We start from the raw sequence: 22907 nt of genomic DNA, 5'->3' as shown, positions 1-22907 counted from the left end.
TGCAGTTCTAAAAATAATGAACATAAACAGGCCAAAACAGGCCAAACAATGTTCATTTTCATTTGAAGAACATATCACAGTGAAATCCAGTGAACTCTACCTCTTTACTTCTATGTTTGCTGGCAGCTAAGAAAAAAAATTAAACAAAAAACCTGTATTATTGCACCACTGGTCTTAATCATATGAAAAGAAACCAGAAGTATTTAACTAAGTCAAAGAAATACCATTCATTAAACAAGATGGGGGTGAGGAGGAGATAAGTCAAAAATCCATATGGAAGAATTTGCTGCATTGACATCCACTCAAATCTAATTTAAAAAATATCAAAGCTACAGAAACCTGATAACTATATTATTATATATATTCCAAAAGTGCCCAACTCCTTTCTCCAATCTTGCAGCAACATAAAGGGTATTCTTGTATAGGCATATTGACTTCTAATTCCCTTTAGAATCGGAAAAATAAGGGGAAGCATAGTTTGGAGACATGTATTGTACACATATAAATAGAATCCTCCTGCTACCTTGTTCCCACTCTCTGACATTTTCAATCAGATGCCAGCAGGTGAATTTTAAAAAAGGCAGATTTGCTGTCATTTCACACTCATCCACATTTTCCCTCCCGTTAAATAAACAAATCAATTAATAAGGCTTTACAAGATATTTTATGACTTGATAATACCTGATAGTTCCTAGCCTATTACTATCATCCTTTGTGTGATAAGCCACAAAAGAGAAGTCCATTTTGGTTCTTTCTTGGAATAGGTACTTAATCTAGAAAATACGTTCCGACCTTTTCCTCCCCCCAATGCGGCTTTCTATTAGAATGCATTTGGTAACTCCCTGAACATGTCCGAATCCAATCCCGCAACAACACAAGACCCTGGCACGGACCGACGAGGAAAATGCTGCAGTGTAGGAACCCAAAGCCTTTCTAGCTTTCGGGACTGCGGGATGGGAGGAAGACAGCAGGAACATTTTACTATATTGTGAGCCAGGCAGAAGGAGCGGGTTCTACTGCTAAGAGCAGGAATAGAGGGATGCTGGCCAAGATGCCTGAAACTAACAGCAGCTACCACTGGGAAGGACCAACCAACCAAGCGAGGCAAAGCGGGCAATTCTGGTCGTGTCTTACCTGGAGAAAGCCGGGCTGAGCGCAGAGCATGCTCTTTCAATGGGGACCGGTGACAAACAGAACAGCCTTTTAGATCCCACACGTGCGGCTCATGGCTGGATGCCTACTTGCTAAGCTCTCTGGTGCAATCTGAGACAGCCTGGCCTTTCCGGGTTCCTCAACCGCTTTGCTGTAGCAGCGCCGGCGCTTTAGAAACTGAACGACGCGAGTGAGAAAAGATACGTGCGACAGTCCTTTCATTCAAGCACCACTAGACTCCCAAGGACCCGCAACAACAGCAGCAGAAGCGGCGCTGGCGCGTAATACGTTTCCTCTGATCGTGTCGCCGCCAGCCCGGCTCGATCAGCTCCGCCCCGCCCCGCTCTGAGGATCGAGCTGAAATAGCCGACCATGAAGCGCGCCCGGTTGAATCAGCGGGTCTCCCCTGGCAGATCCTCCTTCCTCGCAACCCCCGGGTGATCCTCAGCGCGTCGGGGCCTTGTTGATGCGTGTTCTTTGGAGACAGGAGTATGGCAGACGCGGCTGCCAATGGTTCTTGGGACCTTCGAAGACGACGCATTGTTTTCAGGGGCATGGATGTTGTCGGTCAGGACCAGCTGAAAAGTCAGCATTGTTGGGGGGAGGTGCTAAATTGGAGGAAACGCGTGGAATGTGATTAGTGCAGTTTTCTGCAGTGCTTAATTTGAGGTGTTTTTTTTAAAGGTGGTATATTGTTGAATCATTTATACACTTTCTGGTTACATCTCTATGCTGCCAAAATTTTCTTCATCAAAACAAATATTGGGCAGACATTCAAGTGACCAGTGATGGGATTCCTGTTGGATGCATTCAGTATGAGTGCTTTTCATAGGATTCAATTGGTTTGGAATAATACAAAGAATGTACGACTCTGCTGTTGTCTAATGATCATCCTGATATTGCAACCCAGATCTGATACATCTGGGTTTTATTTTTATATTTGTTTTCTAATGAGAAGCAGGTTTACCCTTTTCTTTTCTGAGAACATGCGGTTAAGCTAAGTACTATTGATTATATTGGAAACAGCTAAGTTTATTTATATTGAGCTACTAAAAAGGAATGCACTCCACCAAATTTATGGCAGAATGAGGCAGCGGTATTTATTTCAATTTATATATAGCTGGTCATCTCACTTAGGTGACTCAGATTGGCTCACAAGTTAAAATAGCAAAGATACACTGGAATAAATTAAAACAATTAGAAAGTGTGAGAAAGTAACCTGTAACATTGTACAGGCAATATATCCATTTTGCAGGAGATGTCCAAGCCTGATATCTTCAAGAACTTTCTGAAGGCCAACAAAGTTGGGGGCAATCTAACCTCATTTATGTCTACTTATCTGGGAATAAGCCCCATTGAGCAGAATACATAAGAGTAGATAGTAATTTGAGTTTCTCACCAACATTCCCTTATGGGATGTATTGCCATTTGCAAAACACCTGATTACCAGAAAATTAACTAGTGAGACTTCTATCTCTTTCCCCATCACTACTATTAGACTGGTGGGAATGTGTAAAGACTAGGCCAGATAGCCTGTTTATTTTCTAAAACCAGGGATGGATCTCAGAATTTGCCTTTACAAAGTGTTTTTCCCATTTCCAGTATTATTTTAAAGAATTGCTGCAAGAAGCCCAGTGGGCACATGGGTGTCTTCTATTGCTATATTGTACATTCTAGTTCTAAGGCACCATCAATTATTTTACTTCTGATAGGCTTATTTACATCAAAGGGTACAATCTCTTGGGAGTGTCTGCATATATATATATATATGTATATATATGGTATTCAGCTTTGTTCGGGTATTTTCCCACGTCATTATAGTTGTGCTTTTAAAGTTGTAGCAACGTTTCGGCAGAATCTCATCTGTCATCATCAAGCTTCTGTATTGTGTTCGTCTGTGAGTCAGACTTTTACAGTGGTTTCAGTTTTAAATTTGGGGCTAGCTTACTGCTGTGCCAGAATGGTTTTTTCTTCATCCTGATTGGTTGGGAGTCTTGGTCTGTGTTTATTGGTCTTGGAGTTTGCTGTGTTCTGCTTGATTGGTGTTTCTAATATCTTCTGTCTGTTTTGTGGCTTTTTTTGTCTTGATTGGCTGTCAAAGTTGTGTTCCTGTATTGGAGGCCTTTAGTGCAGCTTGGCTCCGAGTAAATGGACGGCTATCATTTGTTAGGAAGCTAGGTTTCATCTGGGTGCCTGGTTGGGGTGTGTTTGAGCTGGAGATATCAGGGGGGATCTGTTTGTGCCCAGGTGTTTGCCTGGCTTGTGGTGTGGAGATTTTTTTGTTTGTGAGTGCAGGCTTCCAGATAATTGACAGTCTGGTGGAATCATCTCTTCTATTCATGCTTTCAGGTCTTTTTCAATCTCTATGGCTTCTCTGATAATTCTGTGGCTGGGGTTTTCTATGGTGGCTAGGGTTTTGGTGCCATTGAAGTCGATGCTATGACCTATGGCTTTCATGTGTTGGACTAGTGAGGAAGTGTGTTCCAGCTTTTTTACTGCATTTTTGTGTTCATCTAGGTGGGTACTTATTCTTCTATTGGTCTGTCCAATGTATGTGGCCGGGCATAATGCACAGGGGACTTCGTATATGCCTTGGTTTTCCAGGTCAATTTTATCTTTGGGGTTTCTAAGGATGGCTGCTATTTTTCTGTCTGTTTTGAAGGCAGTCTTGATGTGATGTCTGTGTAGTATCTTACTGATTTTATCTGTAGTACCTCTTATGTAGGGCAGGACAGCTGTTCCATAGGTCTGTTCATCTTCTAGGTCTCCATTATGTCTCTGTGTGTTTTTGTGGATCAAGCCGGTGATTTTGCTTTTGTGGAAGCCGCTGGCTGTCAGTATTTAGTCAGGGTGCATAGTTCAGTCTTTATGTGTGTCTTGTCTGCCAGGCGTTTGGTTCTGGCGATTAGTGTTTTGGCCATGGAGTTTATCTGTGCTGGTGGGATTGGGCGTTGAGGTAGCGGTTGGTGTGTGTTTTCTTCTGGTATATGGTGTGTCCTAGTGTGCCATCTGTTTTTTTGTAGATTAGTACATCTAAGAATGGTAGTTGTTTGTTTCCGTTTCCATGGTGAACTTGATTTTGGGTTGTGTGCTGTTTATGTGTGTTAGGAAGTTGTTTAGGTTTTCTTTTCCATGGGGCCAAATTACAAATATGTCATCGATGTATCTTAACCATAGTTTGGGTTTGTGGGTGGCATTAGCCAGGGCTCTGGATTCGAATTCTTCCATGAACAGGTTTGCAATGACGGGTGGCAGTGGTGATCCCATAGGGGCTCCTTCAATTTGCTTGTATCTTTGTCCTTTGTATATGAAATATGTGTTGGTTAAGCAGTGTTCTGCTAGTTCCATGAGGTGTTTAGCTGGTTGGTATTTATTTTTGATGATATCAAGAGTTTCTTTTATCACGACTTGAGTGAATAGTGAAACCACGTCGAAACTTACAAGCAGATCTTCTTGTTCGACATGTAGATCTTTGATCATTTCCAAGAAGTGGTATGAGTTTTGTACATGTGAAGCTGCTGTTTCAGCATGGGGCTGTAGCTGTTTTGCTAAGTGTTTAGCTAGGTTTTGTAGTGGTGCTCCTCTGAAGCTGACTATGGGTCTGAGAGGTATGCCTTCTTTGTGTATTTTTGGGAGGCCGTATAGTTTGGGGCATCTGGAAGATTTTTCTCTTGGGATGATCGTCTGTTGGATCTCTTTGCTCATGTGGCTGGTTATAATTTTCTTCTTGGTTATTTTTTCCAGATATGTGGTTGGGTCCATGTTTATGGGTTTGTATGTGGAGTCTTGGAGTAGGTCTGTCAATTTTGTTTCATAGTCTTTTCTATCCATTACTACTGTGGCATTCCCTTTGTCTGCTTGGAAGTATGATTATGCTGCTATCCTTTTTTAGGGCTTGCAGGGCTTTTAGTTCTTCTTTGTGCAAGTTGCTTTTGGGTGGTTTGCTTGTGCATAGGATGTTAGTAACTTGGTGTGTTATTCTATCAGCTTCATCTGTATTTAATTTAGTTAGGCTGGATTCTACTGCACATATGATGGATTCTGTGGGGATTTTTTTGGGTGCTATAGCATAATTGAATCCTTTGGTTAGGACATCTGTTTCTGTTTTGGTGAGTTCTCTGTTGGAAACGTTATATACTAATTGTTTCAGGTGTTGTTGTGAGTTGTTGGGGGCTTTCTTGTCATGTTCTAATTTCTTTAGTTTCTTCAAGAGTTTGTCATTTTTGTAAGTGGTTTCAGTTTCAGCTCTCCAAGTTGTAAGTTGTTTTATCCTGTCCCAAAGCAGAGGGTGGATTTTGCTGCTCAATTCCAGGTGTAGTGCTAGCAAATCTTTGTTTAACTGATCCAATTGGAATCTCTTTCTGTGGAGCTAGTTCCTGAGTAGAGCCATTTCAGTTCTTTTCAGGATACGTTTAGTAGCTGCTGTGCTGTGATGAAATGTTAATTTGAGGCAGGTTGGTGTTGCATTGTTGTCTCCTGCAGCTGCGTGAGAATTTGAGGTCACATAGTATTCCTGCTCTTTTACTTCCAGCTTCTCATAGGTTTTGGTCTGGCTGTTTATTTCCTCCCGTAGAGGTCTGATATTTGTTTTCTTAAGTTTTGCGGTACTTACATGTATGGTATTCAGCTTTGTTGGGTATTTTCGAACAAAGCTGAATACCATACATGTAAGTACCGTGAAAACTTAAGAAAACAAATATCTATATATCTATATAGATATATAGATATATATCTATCAAATACCACTCCCGCATCATCACAAAATCTCCCAAACCATAAAGCCTACCAACATATGGTCCATATGTAAGAGCTTTGAAATTTGTGAGTAACAGAGGCAAGTGACACTCATATCTTTTTCTTCTTTAGAATACGTCTTCTAATCTCAGAATATGGGGACTTGGTAAACAAATAAATGGTTCTGATCAGAATTTTGTACCCAACAAAATCTGGGACTTTAAAATTAATATCAGTACTTAGATCTCTTGGTTTACGGTATTTTATGTGTTAACTTGCTTCTGATGTATGAAGGATATAAGTGGAATTCATATTTTTACCCATCATACCATTTGGTATGATTTTGTTTAGACATATACTGTATGAGTAGCACCATGAAGCTCAGTGCAATATGTATACACAGTCAAATGCGGGTTAGTTTAAAAAAAGATAAAATAATGATTTACCACTAGATATACATTCATTGCATATGAATGTAAAGTTTTCCATTAATGTTTCAACAAAGAAAAATCCTTTCAGTTCCATATTTTCCTACAGGCAGCTATGGAGGATGCTATTCATTTCTCATATGTTTTTGCAGAAGTGCATCCTTATTAGAGGATGGGTGCCCTATGTTTGGAATAAATATTTTGCATTTTCCAGTAACTGAACTAGCTTCAGTAGCTTTACTAACTGAAGTTCCCTTCCCCTAAAGCAAGCTAAGTGGAATAATGGCCTTATTTTTCAAAATTTCACTGAACAATATGAGAGAGAGGAAAATGGAGAGAGAGGAAAATGGAGAGGGGAGAAAGAGAAAGATTTAGCAAAGAATGTGAAAATATGTTGTGTTTTGTTTGTCTATATCAAAGATCAGTCGACAAAATATTAGCTTATAATGTTTTTTAAAGTTCAGTTGAATAGTGATTTTGTTTAAAACAGATTCTGGAAAAAAAGGCTGAAAAGATGAATTTCTGCAATGTCTTTATATCCTGTCAGATCCCTATCATGATACTGCCATTCATGTCGGGAGAGAACCCCGGATTCTTCATTTATTGCTCTCATCCCGTTTCCTATGTATCCTGTAATTTCTCTAGTTTATAACTTTTACCCTGTCATCTATACTTTGGGGAATGTACAAGGGGGAAGGGCCATCTGTTTTCTCTCAGTTCAGAAGCCTCACAGAAGCAGCAGATGGGAAGGACTCCTTATCTCTTTCTCTGTTTCCAACAACATCTCACTGTTTCCACAACATCTTTGCACCCGTGTATTGGCTCATTCAACATCAGATTGAAGGGTGGAGTCTCTAACCACTTTATCCTAACAGAATTGCCTGAGGGGAACTCAAGACTCTGCTTTGCTTTTGTCTTGCAATCACTCCCTTTCAATAAAAGATTCATTTTGAAATGCTACTGTCTCAAGAGTCCATACTTTCCTGATTGGGGAGTAGAGGCAGGACCTTACATATTAAATTATCATAATGTTTTTAAATTTTGAGTTGAATAGTGATTTTGGTTAAAACAGATTCTGGAAAGAAAGGCTGAAGAGATGAGTTTCTACACAGTATAAACCCTCTCTTTATATTCTGGTCCATAATTACAGAATACCATTTGCCCTATTGCTACCAGATTTTCATATAACCCAGATTTTCATATATACTTCAAACATACACATGAAGTTTCAACATTGTCAAAAGCATAGGCTGAATCTCCCCATCTATCTGCATTACAAAACTATTACAAAATGAGATAAAATGTATTTCTTTGGGACTTTTTGTTCTTGGTTCCCAAAACTACAGTCATTATGAAAATGAGCAGTGTTAGATGTGGATAGTATATTTTCACGTCACTTTTGCACTTCATTTTTTCATGTAGTATACATAATAAAGACCAAAATTATCTTACACATATGACATTAGGGTCATCCTCTATAAACAAATATTTGGGATATAACAAATATATCAATTGGCAAGTGAGAATAACCCAACAATTCAGAACTGAATATATTCACAGGTAAATTAATTGATGGGCACTCCAAAAATTATACCAAGAATGTCTGATGAAAATCTGATCTAAGAAACATGCACATAATTTTTCCCCTTTTTAGCTTTCATAAAAGAGGAATTTGGCATAAATCAACAAAGTACACAACATTTTTCCTTATCTATTCTCCTGTTTTAGCAAAATCTACTTCAGAGGCATAAGTAAGGAATAAGATATTTTGTATTCAGATAATTTCTTAATATAATGCAGAATAGAAGTGATCTTCCTAATTTCAGCTTCCTCCCTTAACATAGTAATAAAATTCATAAGTGATTTTCTGTCAGTATTGACTCTCTCCCAGAATTGTATTTCTTTGCCCCCACACCATTAATTTTCTTCCCCCATACAAAAGGTCCTCCTAGAGCTCTCACAGCTGTCCTTCATTTCTTGGGAGAACACACAACCAGCAGGCTTACTGTTGATCTAATTGGGAATGGAACTGGTCTGTAGCCACCGCCTATTCCATTCTTTAAGAGAGGCATTTTTTTTTCAAAGTAAAAGAAACATGAAGAACAGGAATAAACAGGAATAAAAAAAGACACTTCCTGTTGCAAGTTGCAGTTAATTATTTAGGACCAGAGGTGGTACTCAGAATCCTCAGTGGGCACACGTCATCACCAGCTACTCCAGGTTTCTGGCATGTATATGTGCACTGGCCAGCTGGTCTCCAAAAACAGGCTGTTTTCTGGGCCATTTTTCAGGGCATTTGCCGGGCATTTTGTTGGGATTTTTAGGCCATCTTTTGGGCCATTTTCAGGCCATTTTCCGGATGTTTTGGGGGGCGTTTTTAGGCAGTTTTTGGGCCATTTTCAGGCCATTTTCTGGGTGTTTTGGGGGGCGTTTTTAGACCATATTTTGGGCCATTTTAGGTCATCTTTTGGGCCATTTTTAGATCATCTTTTGGGCCATTTTCAGGCCATTTTTGGCTGGAAAAGTGGCCAGAAAATGGCCTGAAAATGATCTGAAAAATGGCCAAAAAACAGGCTGGTTTTTGGCCCATTTTCAGGGTGTTTTCAAGGTGTTTTTAGGCCGTCTTTTGGGCCATCTTTTGAGCTGTTTTCTGGCCCATTTTGGCCTGAAAAATGGCCAGAACCGCCCCCCAAAATGCCTGAAAATGGACAAAAATGGCCCCCCAAAAATGGCCAAAAAACAGGCATGCGCACACTGGCTAGCTGGTCTTCAGTGCTTTCCAGTGCTGGTTTTCTAGTTTTCCAGTGCTCCAGCATGTGTACATGCACAGGCATGCACATGCATTCTGCTTTGGGCACTCAGTGCCGAAAAGGTTCGCCATCACAGATTTAGGATAACACATTCCTCTTGATTTAAAAAGATTAAACAGATAATCAGAGTTGGAAGGGACCTTGTAGGTCATCTAGTCCAACTCCCTGCCCAAGCAAATGGCAGTCCAATCTCTTTTTGAAAGTCTCAAGTGATGGCGCTCCCACAACTTCCGAGGGCAAGCTGTTACATTGGTTGATTGTTCTGTCAGAAAGTTTCTCCTTATTTCCAGGTTAAATCTCTCCTTGTTCAGTTTCCATCCATTATTCCTTGTCTGGCCTACAGGCACTTTAGAAAATAGCTTGACCCCTTCCTCTCTGTGGCAGCCCCTCAAATATTGGAAGACTGCTATCATGTCTCCCCGGTACTTCTCTTTATTAAACTAGCCAAGTCTAGTTACTATAACCGTTCTTCATATGTTTTAGTCTCTAGTCCCCTAATCATCCTGGTTGCTCTTCTCTGTACTCTTTTTAAAGTCTCAACATCTTTGGTGAACAAAACTAGATCCAGTACCCTAGGTGTGGTCTTACTAAGGCTTTATAGAGTGGTATTAGTACGTCCCTTGATCTTGATTGTATCCCTCTGTTAATACAATTTAGGATTGCATTAGCTTTTTTGGCAGCTGCTGCACACTGCTGGATCATATTTAGCTGGTTGTCCACTAAGACTCCAAGATCCCTCTCACAGTTACTGCTATTGAGCCTGGTTTCACCCAGTCTATATGTGTGCTTTTGGTTTTTCTTGCCTAAGTATAGGACTTTACTTTTCTCTACATTGAATTTCATTTTGTTAGATACAGCCCAGTGTTCTAGTCTGTCAAGATCCATCTGGATCTTGAGCCTATCTTCTTGGGTGTTAGCTATTCCTGCCAGCTTAGTATCATCTGCAAATTTGGCAAATTCCCCTTCTATTCCCTCATCTAAGTTGTTAATTGAAGAGTACTGGGCCTAAGACAGAATCTTGTGGCACCCCACTGCTTACTTCCCTCCATGTAGACTTAGAGGACTACTCGTTGAGTACAGTTTGCCAGCCAGTTGTGAGTCCATCTTGTGGTGGTGCTATCTATTCCACTTTTTTCTATCTTACTAAGAAGTAGGTTGTGGTCTACTTTGTCGAATGCCTTGCTGAAATCTAAATATATTATGTCCACAGTATTTTGCTGGTCTACTAATTTAGTCACTGTGTTGAAGAATGAAATAAGATTGGTTTGGCATGATCTGTTCTTAACAAACACATGCTGACTGCTACCGTGTTTCTCCAACAATACGGCCTCCACCAGTAGGAAGGCCCAGCATGATTTATAGGCATGAGGTGAAATTAAGCCCTGCCCCCAAAATTTAGGCCTATTTAATCCATGCGTTTCCCTGCCATTTCTCACATTGTTCATTAAAACTACATGAGGTGAAGAGAAATGGGGGGGAAGGGGAGGGAGAAAACTTACCTTTAGGAGCACCCTGCAAGTAGCCTAGGCTAGAATACTCCAATCTACTACCGATAGAACATCGGCCGATAGAAGTTCCGCCAAGGCAGAGTCACCAGCCACTTCTATCGGCCGGTAGAAGCGGCCTTGGGGCGAGCACCCATGCGCACTCCCTCACCACGAAGCCATTTCTATTGGCCGATGGAAGCTCCCCAAAGGCAGAGTCATCAGCTGCTTCAGGGCGAGGCGTGGCTGCTCACTGAGCGCTTCTGACAGGAGCGCCCCATGCACACTCCCCTCGCCACGAAGCCGTTTCTATCGGCCGATGGAAGCTCCCCAAAGGCAGAGTCACCAGCTGTTTCTATCGGCTGATGAAAGCTCCCCGAAGGCAGAGTCACCAGCCACTTCTATCAGCCGGAGGAGTGCACGTGGGGCGCTCTTGTCAGGACCCCTACGCGGGCAGCAACACCTTGCCCTGAAGCGGCTGGTGACTCTGCCTTTGGGGAGCTTCCATCGGCCAATAGAATGGCTTTGTGGCGGGGGAGTGCATGTGGGCACTCGCCGCAAGGGCGCCTCACCACGAGCCCCTCGTGGTGAGCACCCACACGCACTCCCCTCACCACGAATCCGTTTCTATCAGCCGATAGATTTCCTCCCCGCACACAACCCCACCTAGAGCGCCCATGCGCACTCACCTCTCACGATGCCACTTCTACCAGCTGATAGAAGCGGCTGGTGACTCTGCCTTCGGGGAGCTTCCATCGGTCGACAGAAGTAGCCTTGTGGAGAGGTGAGTGCGCATGGGGCGCTCTAGGTTGGGATGCGTGTGGGAGAGGAAATTAAGAGGAAATCTGAAAAGACATCCTAGCCGTTTTTTCGAGGCTCAAAAAAAAAAAAAAAAGACCCGGCCTTATTTTATGAGAAATATGGTAGTTATTACTTTATTTTTTTCTTTTTTTCTGTTAGGATTAGCCTAATAGAAGAATGGGGTGACTGAGATTTCTGGCTTAGGCAAATTCTGGACAATAGGATTCAATAGGATTTAAGGATATCAATCACCGATATTTTATCAATCACTCTTTAAAAACTGCTAAGGAAGCAGAACTGGCAGCCTATTCCAAAGACAGTGCCTTTTTATAGCTTTTCTTGCTTTTCTGCAGCCCGTCTCTTGTCCTTTTTATTTTTCATTCAATATTGTTTCTCCTTCTTTATGACACACTTCCCAAATGAAGAGTGGCCACCTACACCTACCTTCAAGTCGACTCATTCCCCAAGCCTATCTCTTGCTTTGTTTCTCATGAAGAAGAGCGTAGGACATTCATTATTTATATCTTATGACATAATCAAAGCATTTTAACAGTAAAAGTTTTAGATAAAAGGGAGTGCTTATTTGTGTATTCAAAATCATCGAGAATGATCAGAAAGTGTGATATATCAAATCAGATATCGGTGGTAATTAAACCTTTTTCTATTCATGCTTGACTCCTTGTGATGTTTTCTTACTAACAGTACTGATGTGGTTTACCAGAGTCATGTTCTAGGCCAGTGGTCACCAACCAGTGGGCTCGGGCCCACTGATGGGCTGTGAGAAAATTTTGGTGGGGCACAGCGCACCTGTGTCTGCAACAGGGTTGATACTGGCAGCGGATGGACTGATGCATGATGGGGGGGTAAAGGATGGGAGATCACGGCATCGGAGCCCTTCCTGGGTGTTCCCTGGTCTGTGAGGGGTGGGGGAGGGGGAAAGGAACCTCTGAACTGGAGCTGGGTGGTGGGAATCTGATGTCCAGAGGCCAACGAGCCATGTACTGAAGACCAGATGGCTGGTGGGGAGGTGAGGTTAGGGTTAGGGGAGGGAGGGAAAGAGAGAAAGAGAAAGAAAAATTGAGAGAAAGGGAAAAAAAGGAGGGGAGGGAAAGAGAGAGAGAGGAGAGAGACAAAGAAAGATCCCAGTGTTTTGTTTTTTGTGGGAAACAGGTCCAAATGACTCTTTTAGTATTTAAGGTTGCAGAAACAGGCAGTCAAGCTAAGTGTTTGAAGCACCCCCATCCCATCAATGGGAGTCCAGGTGCTTCAGCAAGTGGCATGCTGGATTCATAATAGTGGTCTGCGGGATTTAAAATTATGAGTTTGGTGGTCCTTGAGATCCAAAAGGTTGGCGACCCCTGTTCTAGGCCAGTGGTCGCCAACAGGTGGGCTGCAGCCCACTGGTGGGCTGTGAGAAAACTTTGATGGGCCACAGAGAAATTTCACCCCAGAGCACCTCCCCAAAGCAATTCATCCAGGCTGCGCAGAAACACAAGGCTGCGCGGCCCACATGGCCCACGGGAACCCTCCCCACCCACTCACTCCTTACCCGGTAAACTTGCCTGCTAAATTGCTATTTTTTCTTTTTCCGACCATCATCTATTCTGCTGTGCTAGGAGATTTAGATTAGCCAGGAAGCAGGAAATGGTTGGATCTTCGGCTCAGCACAGTCAAACCTCCCTTAGGACTGAAGGTTTGCTTGCAAGCAAATTCAGTGCAGGCTCACCGCAAGCAAATTTGAGAGCTGAGCTAGCCGATGGCAGATAGATAGATCACTGAATGATTCTGTGAGCAACTCAATCTGCCTGCCTTGCCTGATTTTGGGTAAAAGTTGGTCTTTTTAATAAAAAAATTCAATATTTACATGCATGGTGTGGTGTGAGTTAATTTTGAGTTTGCTTGCAAGCAAATTTTATGTGAACAGACTGAGCTAGCCAATGGCAGATAGATAGATTTCTGAATGAATCTGTGATTCTGTGAGCAACTCAATCTGCCTGCCTGCTTTGCCTGATTTTGGATAAAAGTTGCTCTTTCTTAATAAAAAAATCAATATTTATATAAATATTTATAATATTTACATACAAGCCATGCCCAGCCAGTCACATGACCACCAAGCCACACCCACAAATTAGGCCACGCCCACAGAACCGCTTAGTGGTCCCTGGGATCTAAAATTATGAGTTTGGTGGTCCAAAAGGTTGGCGATCCCTGTTCTAGGCGGTTTCTTTGATTACCCTGTGGGATTTTCTGGCCACCTCCAATTGTATCGAAGAGTTAACTGGAGCTGGTCCTACTCAGCATTTTTCAAGGTCAGCCTAGGTAATCATGTTGATAATATATGCTGCTGCCATGTAAAAGCAAATTGAAACAGACAAAAGACCTCTTGCTGTAGGCCAAAGATTAAAGCCTGTGTTACATTTCTACTATCAACAGTGATGTTGTCACTTTTAATTGCTCATGTAGTGTGGTATACTGTTTAGAGATCAATGAAAGTCAGCCATTGTTGGCCTGATTTTAAACATTTTTAAGTGGCTCAGAGAATCTTGGGGCCAGATGTAGATAAAATAAAGTTAGCATCCTTTAAAAATAGATAAAATATAGAGACATACAATCTATACATTTCTTAAAACAAAAAATAAATAAATTATCAAGCACTTGGTTTTTGTGAGAAAAATAATGTGATACAGAATTGCACTAGTTTTAGGTTTTTATTTTCTTAACACTTTAAACACCAGATATAACCCTAGCTATAGAGGACCATTATTAAGATGTTAAAAAAAACCTATAGCATAAACAGAATTTGAATTGTGAAATTGCAGATATGTTAATACAAATCGACTAGAATGTTTCAAATCCAGGAAAGTTAATTAGGTTTTTGTGCATGACATTTATGTGCAAAAGGTTTGGAAACTAAATTATGAGTAAAGAACAGATAGTTTACAATCTCAACAGTTGCAAAATAACATTTAGGATGTAAACTCCCCAGAATAGTGCCTTGGAATTAATTTTTAATTCATACCTACATTCCTGTCATTCAGAACTAGTTGTATAGAGGAAATGTATTTGTTTATTTAAGCTTTTTATTTGGATCATATTGTTTTTTGATATTGCAGCACATTTTAACTATTACAGTATACATGTAGAAATTGAAGATGTGAGACATGCCCTAGTCTATAGTATTTATTATCTACCACAATGTTAGGACATTTAGTCTTTGGAATGTACATACTATAAAAGACATTTTTACAGCAACAATAAGCATTTCATCCTACCTTCAATAACTACTTCCTCCATTTCTCATGATGCTATATCACATCAAACATTTATGAAGATGAAAATTGTACATATTCACAGGGATGACTTCCTGTAAATTTCCTTTGCTGTAGAGTACAGGACATGAATGAGAAGGAGGAACAGCATTTTCATGTTAAAAATAAATAAAATGATGACTTATGTACAATCTGGAAAAAACAAAAGTAATGCATTATATAATAGAAACATAAAATATCTCATTGTTCCAGTCATTGTATTTCTAGATTATCACAGGCTGTATTCAAATTTTGCTCACATTAATTCCAGCCCTAGGGTTAACCAAATTTGCATAATCTAATTTTAGAAACTGCTGCTTGTATGAAATGCAGTTGTGCTATATTTCATACTGTTATATTTTTCCCTGAATTCCTTTTTCTTCATTTGCCTATTTCTCTGCTAGATTACAGATTTGAATTTAATGATTATTATACTTGGCAGTGAGCACATCCATTTGCATAAAATATTAGCTACGAAGGTAACCATATTATTAGGCTTTCTATCTTAAGCTTTTATAGGTTCTTATAAGGTTGCTATAAATAGTAAATCTGTTTTCTAAACAACATTCATTGCAATTCCTGATGGGAGAGGGGGCTGTTAAGGAGTGGTGTGCAACAGAGGTGGTATTCAGCAGGTTCTGATTCAGTTCTGGAGAACCGGTAGTGAAAATTTTGAGTAGTTCAGAAAACCGGCAAATATCACCTCTGACTGGAGATATTACAGTATCCTTCCCCTGCCACGCCCACCAAGCCATGCCCACAGAACTAGTAGTAAAAAATTTTGAATCCCACCACTGTATGCAACCCATGGTTGAAGAATAAATAGAAACCACACCAGAGATTTATATGGATTTCAAAGCCAAATAGATCATAGTCTTTAGAGTTGGTATATCTATATGCACTCCCAATAGCTCTTCCTTCTATAAAATAGACACTAATTTTGAGTGGCATCATAGAGTGAGAAGTGCAATGAAGATAATTAGGGGACTGGAAGCTAAAACATATCACGAAAGGTGGCTGGAATTGGGTATGTCTAATTTAATGAAAAGAAAGACTAGGGATGACATGGTAGCAGTGATCCAATATCTTAGGAGCTGCCACAAAGAAGAGGGAGTCAACCTATTCTCCAAAGCACCTGAAGGCAGGACAAGAAGCAATGGATGGAAATTCATCAAGGAGAGAAGCAACCAAGAACTAAGAAAAATTTTTCTGACAGAATAATTAATCTTGCCTTTAGAAATTGTGAAGGCTCCAACACTGGAAGTTTTTAGGAGGAGATTGGATAACCGTTTATCTGAAATGGCATAAGGTTTCCTGCCTGGGCAGGGGGTTGGAGTAGGAGACCTCCCTTCCAACTCTGTTATTCTTTAAAAAAATGTATTAATTTTCTATTAATTACATTTCTTAGTGCTTGATAAACATCTTGTTGTCTGGGTATTTAATTTAAATTGGAACAATACAGATTCCATTCTTGCTCTCCACCCTTTTTTTCCAACCACTGGTAAAATAAATTCCATGTTTGATAATATTCTGTGTCTTTTTTTCTGATGGATTTTCAATATAAGTCTATCCATTTCTGGACAGTCTAGTATTTTCTTAATTATCCCTTCATCTTGTGGTGTTTCTTCATCTTTCCAATATTGTGCAAAGATCATCCTTGCTATTGTTAAGACATGTAATACTAAATACATACTTTTCATGTCAATTTTTTTCTGATATCATCCATAATAAAAACAGTTCAGGTTTAAAATCTACATGTTTCCCTATTATCTTTTCTGGCCATCTGGGTATTTTTGCCAATTTTTTTGTTTTAGCACAAGTCCACCACATATGATAAAATGTGCCCATCTTTTGAATATATTTCCAACAATTGCTAGACATATTTTTAAACATTTTAGCTAACCTAGGAGCTGGTAAATCTATAAAACATTTTATATAAAATTTCTTTATTAGAAGTAGCCATTGTTAATCTTTATCTCTTTCCCATAAATTTTGCTATTTCTCTAATTCTATGTTATAGGCAAAAAATTTTTTTCCCATTGTACCATTGTGTCTTTTATTTGTTCATCCTCCTTTAAATTTAGCAAAAAGTTATATACCTTCTTAATTAATTTTTCATCAGAGTTCAACAGTATTTTTTATCAAAAGGTGTTTGTACTTTATAAAAGTCATACCTATATCATATCTAGATTGTATTTGCAATTGAGGCCACCATGATAATATAATATCCTGTTCTTCAAGCTCTTGCTTTGATTTTAATTTTCCTTCAGTGTCCAAAATGTATTCGTATGTCACATTTTTTTCAAATTTCACCAGATTTTGGGTATGTAAAGGCTTCCATCATTGAAACCATTCTAGAATTTTCAAGTATATTTAGATTTTATTGTTTCCTTATTGATATTAGTGAGTTTCTTATATAGTGGTTTTGAAAGTATCTGTGGATTTTATTCTTCTCACACCACAGAAAGGTGTGCCATCCTAATTGTAAATCGTATCCTTCTAAATATAAACAGTCTCTTGTGTCTAAGGGTTATTCATTCTTTTAACAACGTTATCACACAAGCTTGGTAATATAAAGACCAGTCTGGTAATCCAAACTGTCCATTTTTTAAAGATTCTTGTAGCAGTTTCAATTTTATTCTCGCTTTTTTTCCTTGCCAAATAAATTTCAGTGTCAATTTGTTCAAATCACCAAAGAATTCTTTTTCAATTTTTATGAGTACTGTTTGGAACAGGAAAAGCAGTTTTGATAGGATATTCATTTTTATTGTGGCAATCCTTCCTAACATTGATAAATGTAGATTTTGCCATTTTTTGAAATCTAATTTTATTTGCTCAAGTGATTTTATATAATGGTCTTCTTTTATCTTTGCACATTTTGCTGTTAAGTATATTCCCAAATATTTAACATTTGCTCCATTCAACTCTTGCCATTTCCACCCTTTCCCTTTCTGCCCAGGCTGGGTAAAGCATACTTTCCTACCCCCTATTTATAGTACTACTTCCCCTTTCCTTCCTTTTCTAAAAAATAAAGATTGTAATAAGGATCATTGTTAGTTTGTTTCTATAAACAAGAGTCCTTCCTTGATACATCATTTCCATGGACATGGAGAGGAACATAGGTATGAAAGAACAGACTTTTTTTTGTTAGTACAGAATTAGAAAAATGATTCTTCAATATGGAAAAGAAGCAAAAAAAGAGATAGTGTCAAAGGAAACAATGTGGAAAGGCTGTATGTAGAGGCATCCAATCTGAAAATTATCTGAAAAAGAATAGGAACTCTGTTATTCTTGACTTGTCTTCTTGTTCTTTGTATTAGTGGAGAGAAAGCATGAAGATGGGTGAATGTTTAATCCTTTCCCAAATGGCATTACTCTATGGTACGTGTCACACATGCATGTAGGAAGGGAACTGCTCTGAGACAGTGTTGCCTTAGGAAAAACTAGATCAGAAACCAAAACCAAACTTAGCTAAACACAAACTTTATCCTACAAATACCCCAAGCTGAAGAAATAAAAGAGCTCTAAGCATATCAGAATAGGAAACTATAGAACAAATATCCAAAAAGAAAAAAGCTAAAGTGAAAAGGGACTTTAGGCACATAAGAAAGAAGAAAAAAAAAAAGGGGGGACCAGATCCATTATGAAGTACAATAAACATTGAAAAGCAGGACTTAAAAAAAAAACCACGATAGCAAGGAAAGAAAAAAAGCCTGACATTGCAAGAACAACAAACAACAAACACAAAAGATTAACTCAGCTAAACACAAACAGAAAGCACAGAATGTTGCAAAATGGCACAAACAGATTAATGACAAAGAACAAAGGGCAAAGATTGGATTATAAAACAATTATTCACTCAAACACACTAGCATTCACTTGCCTTCTGCCCCGCCGAAATTGCAACCCAGGACGGAAGGACCCCATCACAAAACACAGGATTTAACACCATAAAAAACAATCATGCACATAAAATCAGACGATTTTAAAGGGTATAAAAAGAGTTTTACTTACAGTTTTGAAGTCGCTAGCCCCAGGAACGCTGTCTTTGTTGCCGCTTGCCTTCCAGTGACCAATAAATTAATTCCGGCTTTCACGCAGCTAGCTTTAAATCCTTCCGCCGCAAATCCTCCCAGCCGGGAGATTTGAATCCGCAAAACGGAAAAGGCTTTACCTTTCAATAATTGGCAACAATGAAGGGACTCCCGGCTGATCCAGCCACCAGATGGGGCCCGGAGATCAAAACCCAACCAGAGATCAAAGCCCAACCTTCTTTGTCTGGGAAAACATTCTTGGAGGCATTGAGTAATAAAGGGAGTCTTTGAGCCTTGCACTCAACAGCTGCTTGAAAGCAGGTTAGTGCCACTTTAAATTTAAAACCCTAGAATTTGTGGGGAGTGGAAGTGAGAGTGGAAAAGGTGTGTGTCTGTGCGTTTTGCCTATGAACAATAGATGGATCTCACCTCCCAACCTGCTGCTAGTTTGAAAGAGCCGTGATTGGGAAAGCAAGGGGTGGGGGTCATAGAGTGTGAGATCTTCTGAGGAACGCAAGAAAAAGCAGTGGACTGTGAAGTGAAAAGTGGTTAATAAAAGAAAAAAACTAAGGGAACTGCAGTGTACCCCAAAGCAAAACCCAGGATTTTTAGATAATTGTGAATTTAGTTAGTTAGAATCTAGATAGTAATTGTGAAGTTGTGAAGTTGTAGGAGGGACCCGTCGTGCATTGGGGGGCAGCAGATCCTCCCAGATTTCCATTTTTTAGAGGAGTTTGAAAACCAGTGGTGGATTTTCCCTAATAAAAGAGGTGCACATATTCCATAAGGGAACCGGAGTCCTCTCCAGACTTTTTTCTGAAAACTGACATGTAGTCCAGCTGAGCCAAAGTGTCAAACCCCACATTGGAAGGGGAAAACATGGGAAATTGCAGCTCGAGGGTGGTAGAAACCTCTTTAGGAAATTTGCTCGAGGCATGGGACAAAAAGCAGATGCCAGTCTTGGCTGGTATGAATAAAAGAAAAGCGAAAAAGATATGTAAAAAATGGGCTTTGCTAAGGGATGACAAATTTGGCCTGACAGCAGTACTTTTGACTTTAAAATCTTAAAAGCACTTACACCCCAAGTTAAGCCCAGCCAATACCCTACTAGTATTGCTGGGCTGAGCTAGCCAGAACCAAAGACCTAACTGTAGGGAAAGATCAAGCTAAAGGAGAAACCCATCTCCTCGATGGGAAAACTGAGGCAAAAATAATGGCTCCCCTATTGAGGAAACCTGTACCGGATAGAATTTCAAAAGACGACCCAAAGGGAAAAAGAAAATCCGAATGCTTTTTGGGTTCATCTCTCAGATGCAGCCATAACATATACCCACCTAGACCTAAACTGCCAAAAAGATCTGAGAATGTTAGCCTCAGCCTTTATAGACCAGTCTACTAGTGACATCAAGGAACATTTTCACTGTATCGTGTCTAACTGGTCTACCTTGGAAATAGTGGAGCTGCACAGGATCACAAACTTCATCTATGACTAAAGGGATAAATTAAAAGAGGAAGAAAAGAAAGATAGACATGAAGAGCTAAAAGTTTTTGCTGCCATGCAAAACCTGCTGGACAAATACAACGCCAGACCACTGGTATCTGGCAGGGATGCTGGCAATGTAAAAAGGAAGGATAGCCCCAAGATGGGTGCCAACACTGTTATAAATGTGGAAGAACAGGGCATATTGGTCAATACTGTAAGCAGACCATTTCGCAGCTGACCTCAAGATTTGCCTAGAGGCTCAATGCCAAGCAATAATTCATATTACCATGTCAAGCAGAGATATAATCAACATCATGAGCCGCCTACAGCCCCTTTCCCGCAAAACAACCCATTCCACTACAATGAGCACAGAGATAGTGATAGACCCCAATGGGAGCAAGGAAGGGGAAGTGATGCACAATTTTTCTGACTAGAAAATGAAAGTGAATACACTGAACATACAGCTAACTACCTTCAATGGGCTCACAATTCCCCTATGGAATGGCCCCAAAGGGCAACCCATCATTTCTCTGATTATAGGGGGGGAAATATGACTGTTTAGTTGACACCGGAGCCACCTCATCATTAATTAGAGAGCCCCCGTATAAAGACACTGTGATTCCAGGGGCTCGGAACAACATAATGTGAGTCGGAAGAAAATTATTCCTATAGAATCTACTCATGAAATAAAAGTAGAATTGGGACCGTTCTCTTTAAAACACTCTTTTACGGTTTGTGATCAGAGTATTGCAGCATAAATTCAGCGCCAAAAAAGTAAACACAGATGGCTGAGGCTTCATTTAACTTCTTTATAAGCACAAGTAAATTTGACAATACTAGTTGTAGATTTCTTCAACATGGAGCAAACTCAAACATGTTACAAGTTCAGAGTAGAGCTCTAGTTTTTCTTTCACTTTAGTTCAACAGGCAAACAAGATATACAGCAGAGGAGAGAAGCAGTTTCATTTCAATAAACAGACTCAGAGCTTAATATAGCTTCAGAGCTGCAGAGCTTAATATAGAGCCATGCCTAGGCTACTTCTAGTTTCAGTTTCCAAACAGTCCTAATTGGCTGACTTAATTGCTATGCTTGTTCATTGGCTGACCTTGTTACCATGTTCTATTCCAGTTCATGAATATACTCTGCCAGTCTGTTCCCAGTCTCCAGTCTCCCTCTTGGGGAGGGACCTGCTATGCAAAATAACAGCTACAATAAAATGTGGAAAAGAGGGCCTTACAGTATATGTCCCAGGAAAGGTACCCATATGCTGGTCACAAAAAGCACAGGGCTTCACGCAGATCTAAAAAACTTGCCATCTTCCCTGTGGGGATGGGATGCAACAGAGGTGGGACTATTAAAAGAAGCAATCCCAGTCACGATTCAAGTAAAGAATGGACCACCTCCGTGTGTTCCCCAATACAAATTCCAGCTGAGGTAATTCAACCTATAAGGAAACTGATAAGGGCTTGTCTGGAACAGGATGTCCTTAAGAAATGTACATCTCCCTGAAACACCCCAATTTTTTCAGTTAAAAAAGCAAACATAGATAATGAAAGGAACTCCATTTTCAGATTTGTGCATGCTTGAGACTTGTGAATAACCATGGGATCCCATGTGCCCCTATAGTACCTAACCCTGCAACTATAATAACCGAAGTTCCAGCTTTGGCTATGTATTTATAGACTTGTGCTCAGCCTTCTTCAGCATCCTGGTGGACCAGGCATCCCAATACCTTTTTGCCTGGGAAGACCAACAGTATACATGGGCTCATTTGCCACAAGACTATATCAAATCCCCTACCCTCTTCTCTCAAATCCTAAAGGGAGATCTCTCCTCTATCTCTTTGCCATACCAATCAACTTAATTCAATATGTTGATTTATTGCTGGCAGATAACTCCGAGCTGGTATGTAAACTGGACACCTTACATCTACTAAAAGCCTTGGCTGATAGGGGGCATAAAGCCTCCCTGTCAAAAGTACAATATTTAAAACAGGAAATAATTTATCTAGGCTACATCATTGCACCAGGAATTAGGAAACAGGCACGCAGCCAAGTACAGACAATCTTAGGCATGAAGCCATCAAAAACAAAATGACAAGTGAGAGCTCTATCGGGAGTATTAGGTTTCTGCCGCCCATGGATCCCCTCATTTGGGGAATTAGCCAGACCGCTAATACAACTGACAGGAAAAGACATGTCTGACCCTATCAAATGGTCAAAGGTACTAGATCAAACAATTCAAGCAATAAAACAAACCTTAGCTTCTGCCCCGGCACTTGGTCTCCCTGACTGTAGAAAGCCTTTTACCCTGTTTATTCATGAAAAATCAGGCATTGCTTCAGGCATTCTGTCACAACGATTTGGACATACACATCAACTAGTAGCATACTATTCAGTAACATTAGACCCAGTGGCTAAGGGGACAGTTCCATGCTTAAGAGCCGTAGCGGTCACTGTAGAAATAGTGAAAAGATTAAAGATTTGGTGGCTGGGGCAACCTCTAACTTTAAAAGTCCCCCACAAAGTTTTTGCATTCTTTTTAAAATCACAGAGTCAGCAGCGCTTGGCTAGATACAAGGCCGAATTATTTACAACAGGAAATATCACCTTTGAAAGATGCACCATCCTAAATCCAGCTCCATTACTTCCATTCAAACAGACCAAAGAAAG

The 22907-nt window shown here is 40.1% G+C and overlaps 1 protein-coding gene across 10 annotated transcripts in view; it reads right to left on the bottom strand.

Annotated features, from left to right (window-relative positions):
• HECW1 (HECT, C2 and WW domain containing E3 ubiquitin protein ligase 1) overlaps positions 1–18843 on the bottom strand; it is a 307384-nt gene extending 288541 nt beyond the window's left edge. For 3 of the 10 annotated variants that reach the window (XM_087945042.1, XM_087945047.1, XM_087945050.1), the window contains exon 1: positions 1135–1446. In XM_087945042.1, coding sequence (XP_087801168.1) covers positions 1135–1164 — 30 coding nt within the window. In that variant the 5' untranslated portion in view covers positions 1165–1446. Of the gene's footprint in view, positions 1–1134; positions 1475–14681; positions 14871–18731 lie in introns of those variants that run through there. The other 7 variants (XM_087945048.1, XM_087945049.1, XM_087945044.1 and 4 more) reach the window with 7 other exon arrangements.
• Between the last annotated feature and the right edge of the window lie 4064 nt (positions 18844–22907).

This window comes from Notechis scutatus, chromosome Z, assembly GCF_049901735.1.
Source record: "Notechis scutatus isolate UNSWTSFEM ecotype Mainland chromosome Z, rNotScu1.2, whole genome shotgun sequence".
In the NCBI taxonomy this organism is placed as follows: domain Eukaryota; kingdom Metazoa; phylum Chordata; class Lepidosauria; order Squamata; family Elapidae; genus Notechis; species Notechis scutatus.
Note: the sequence above shows the minus strand (reverse complement) of the source record. Positions and strands in the feature narration are given on the sequence as shown.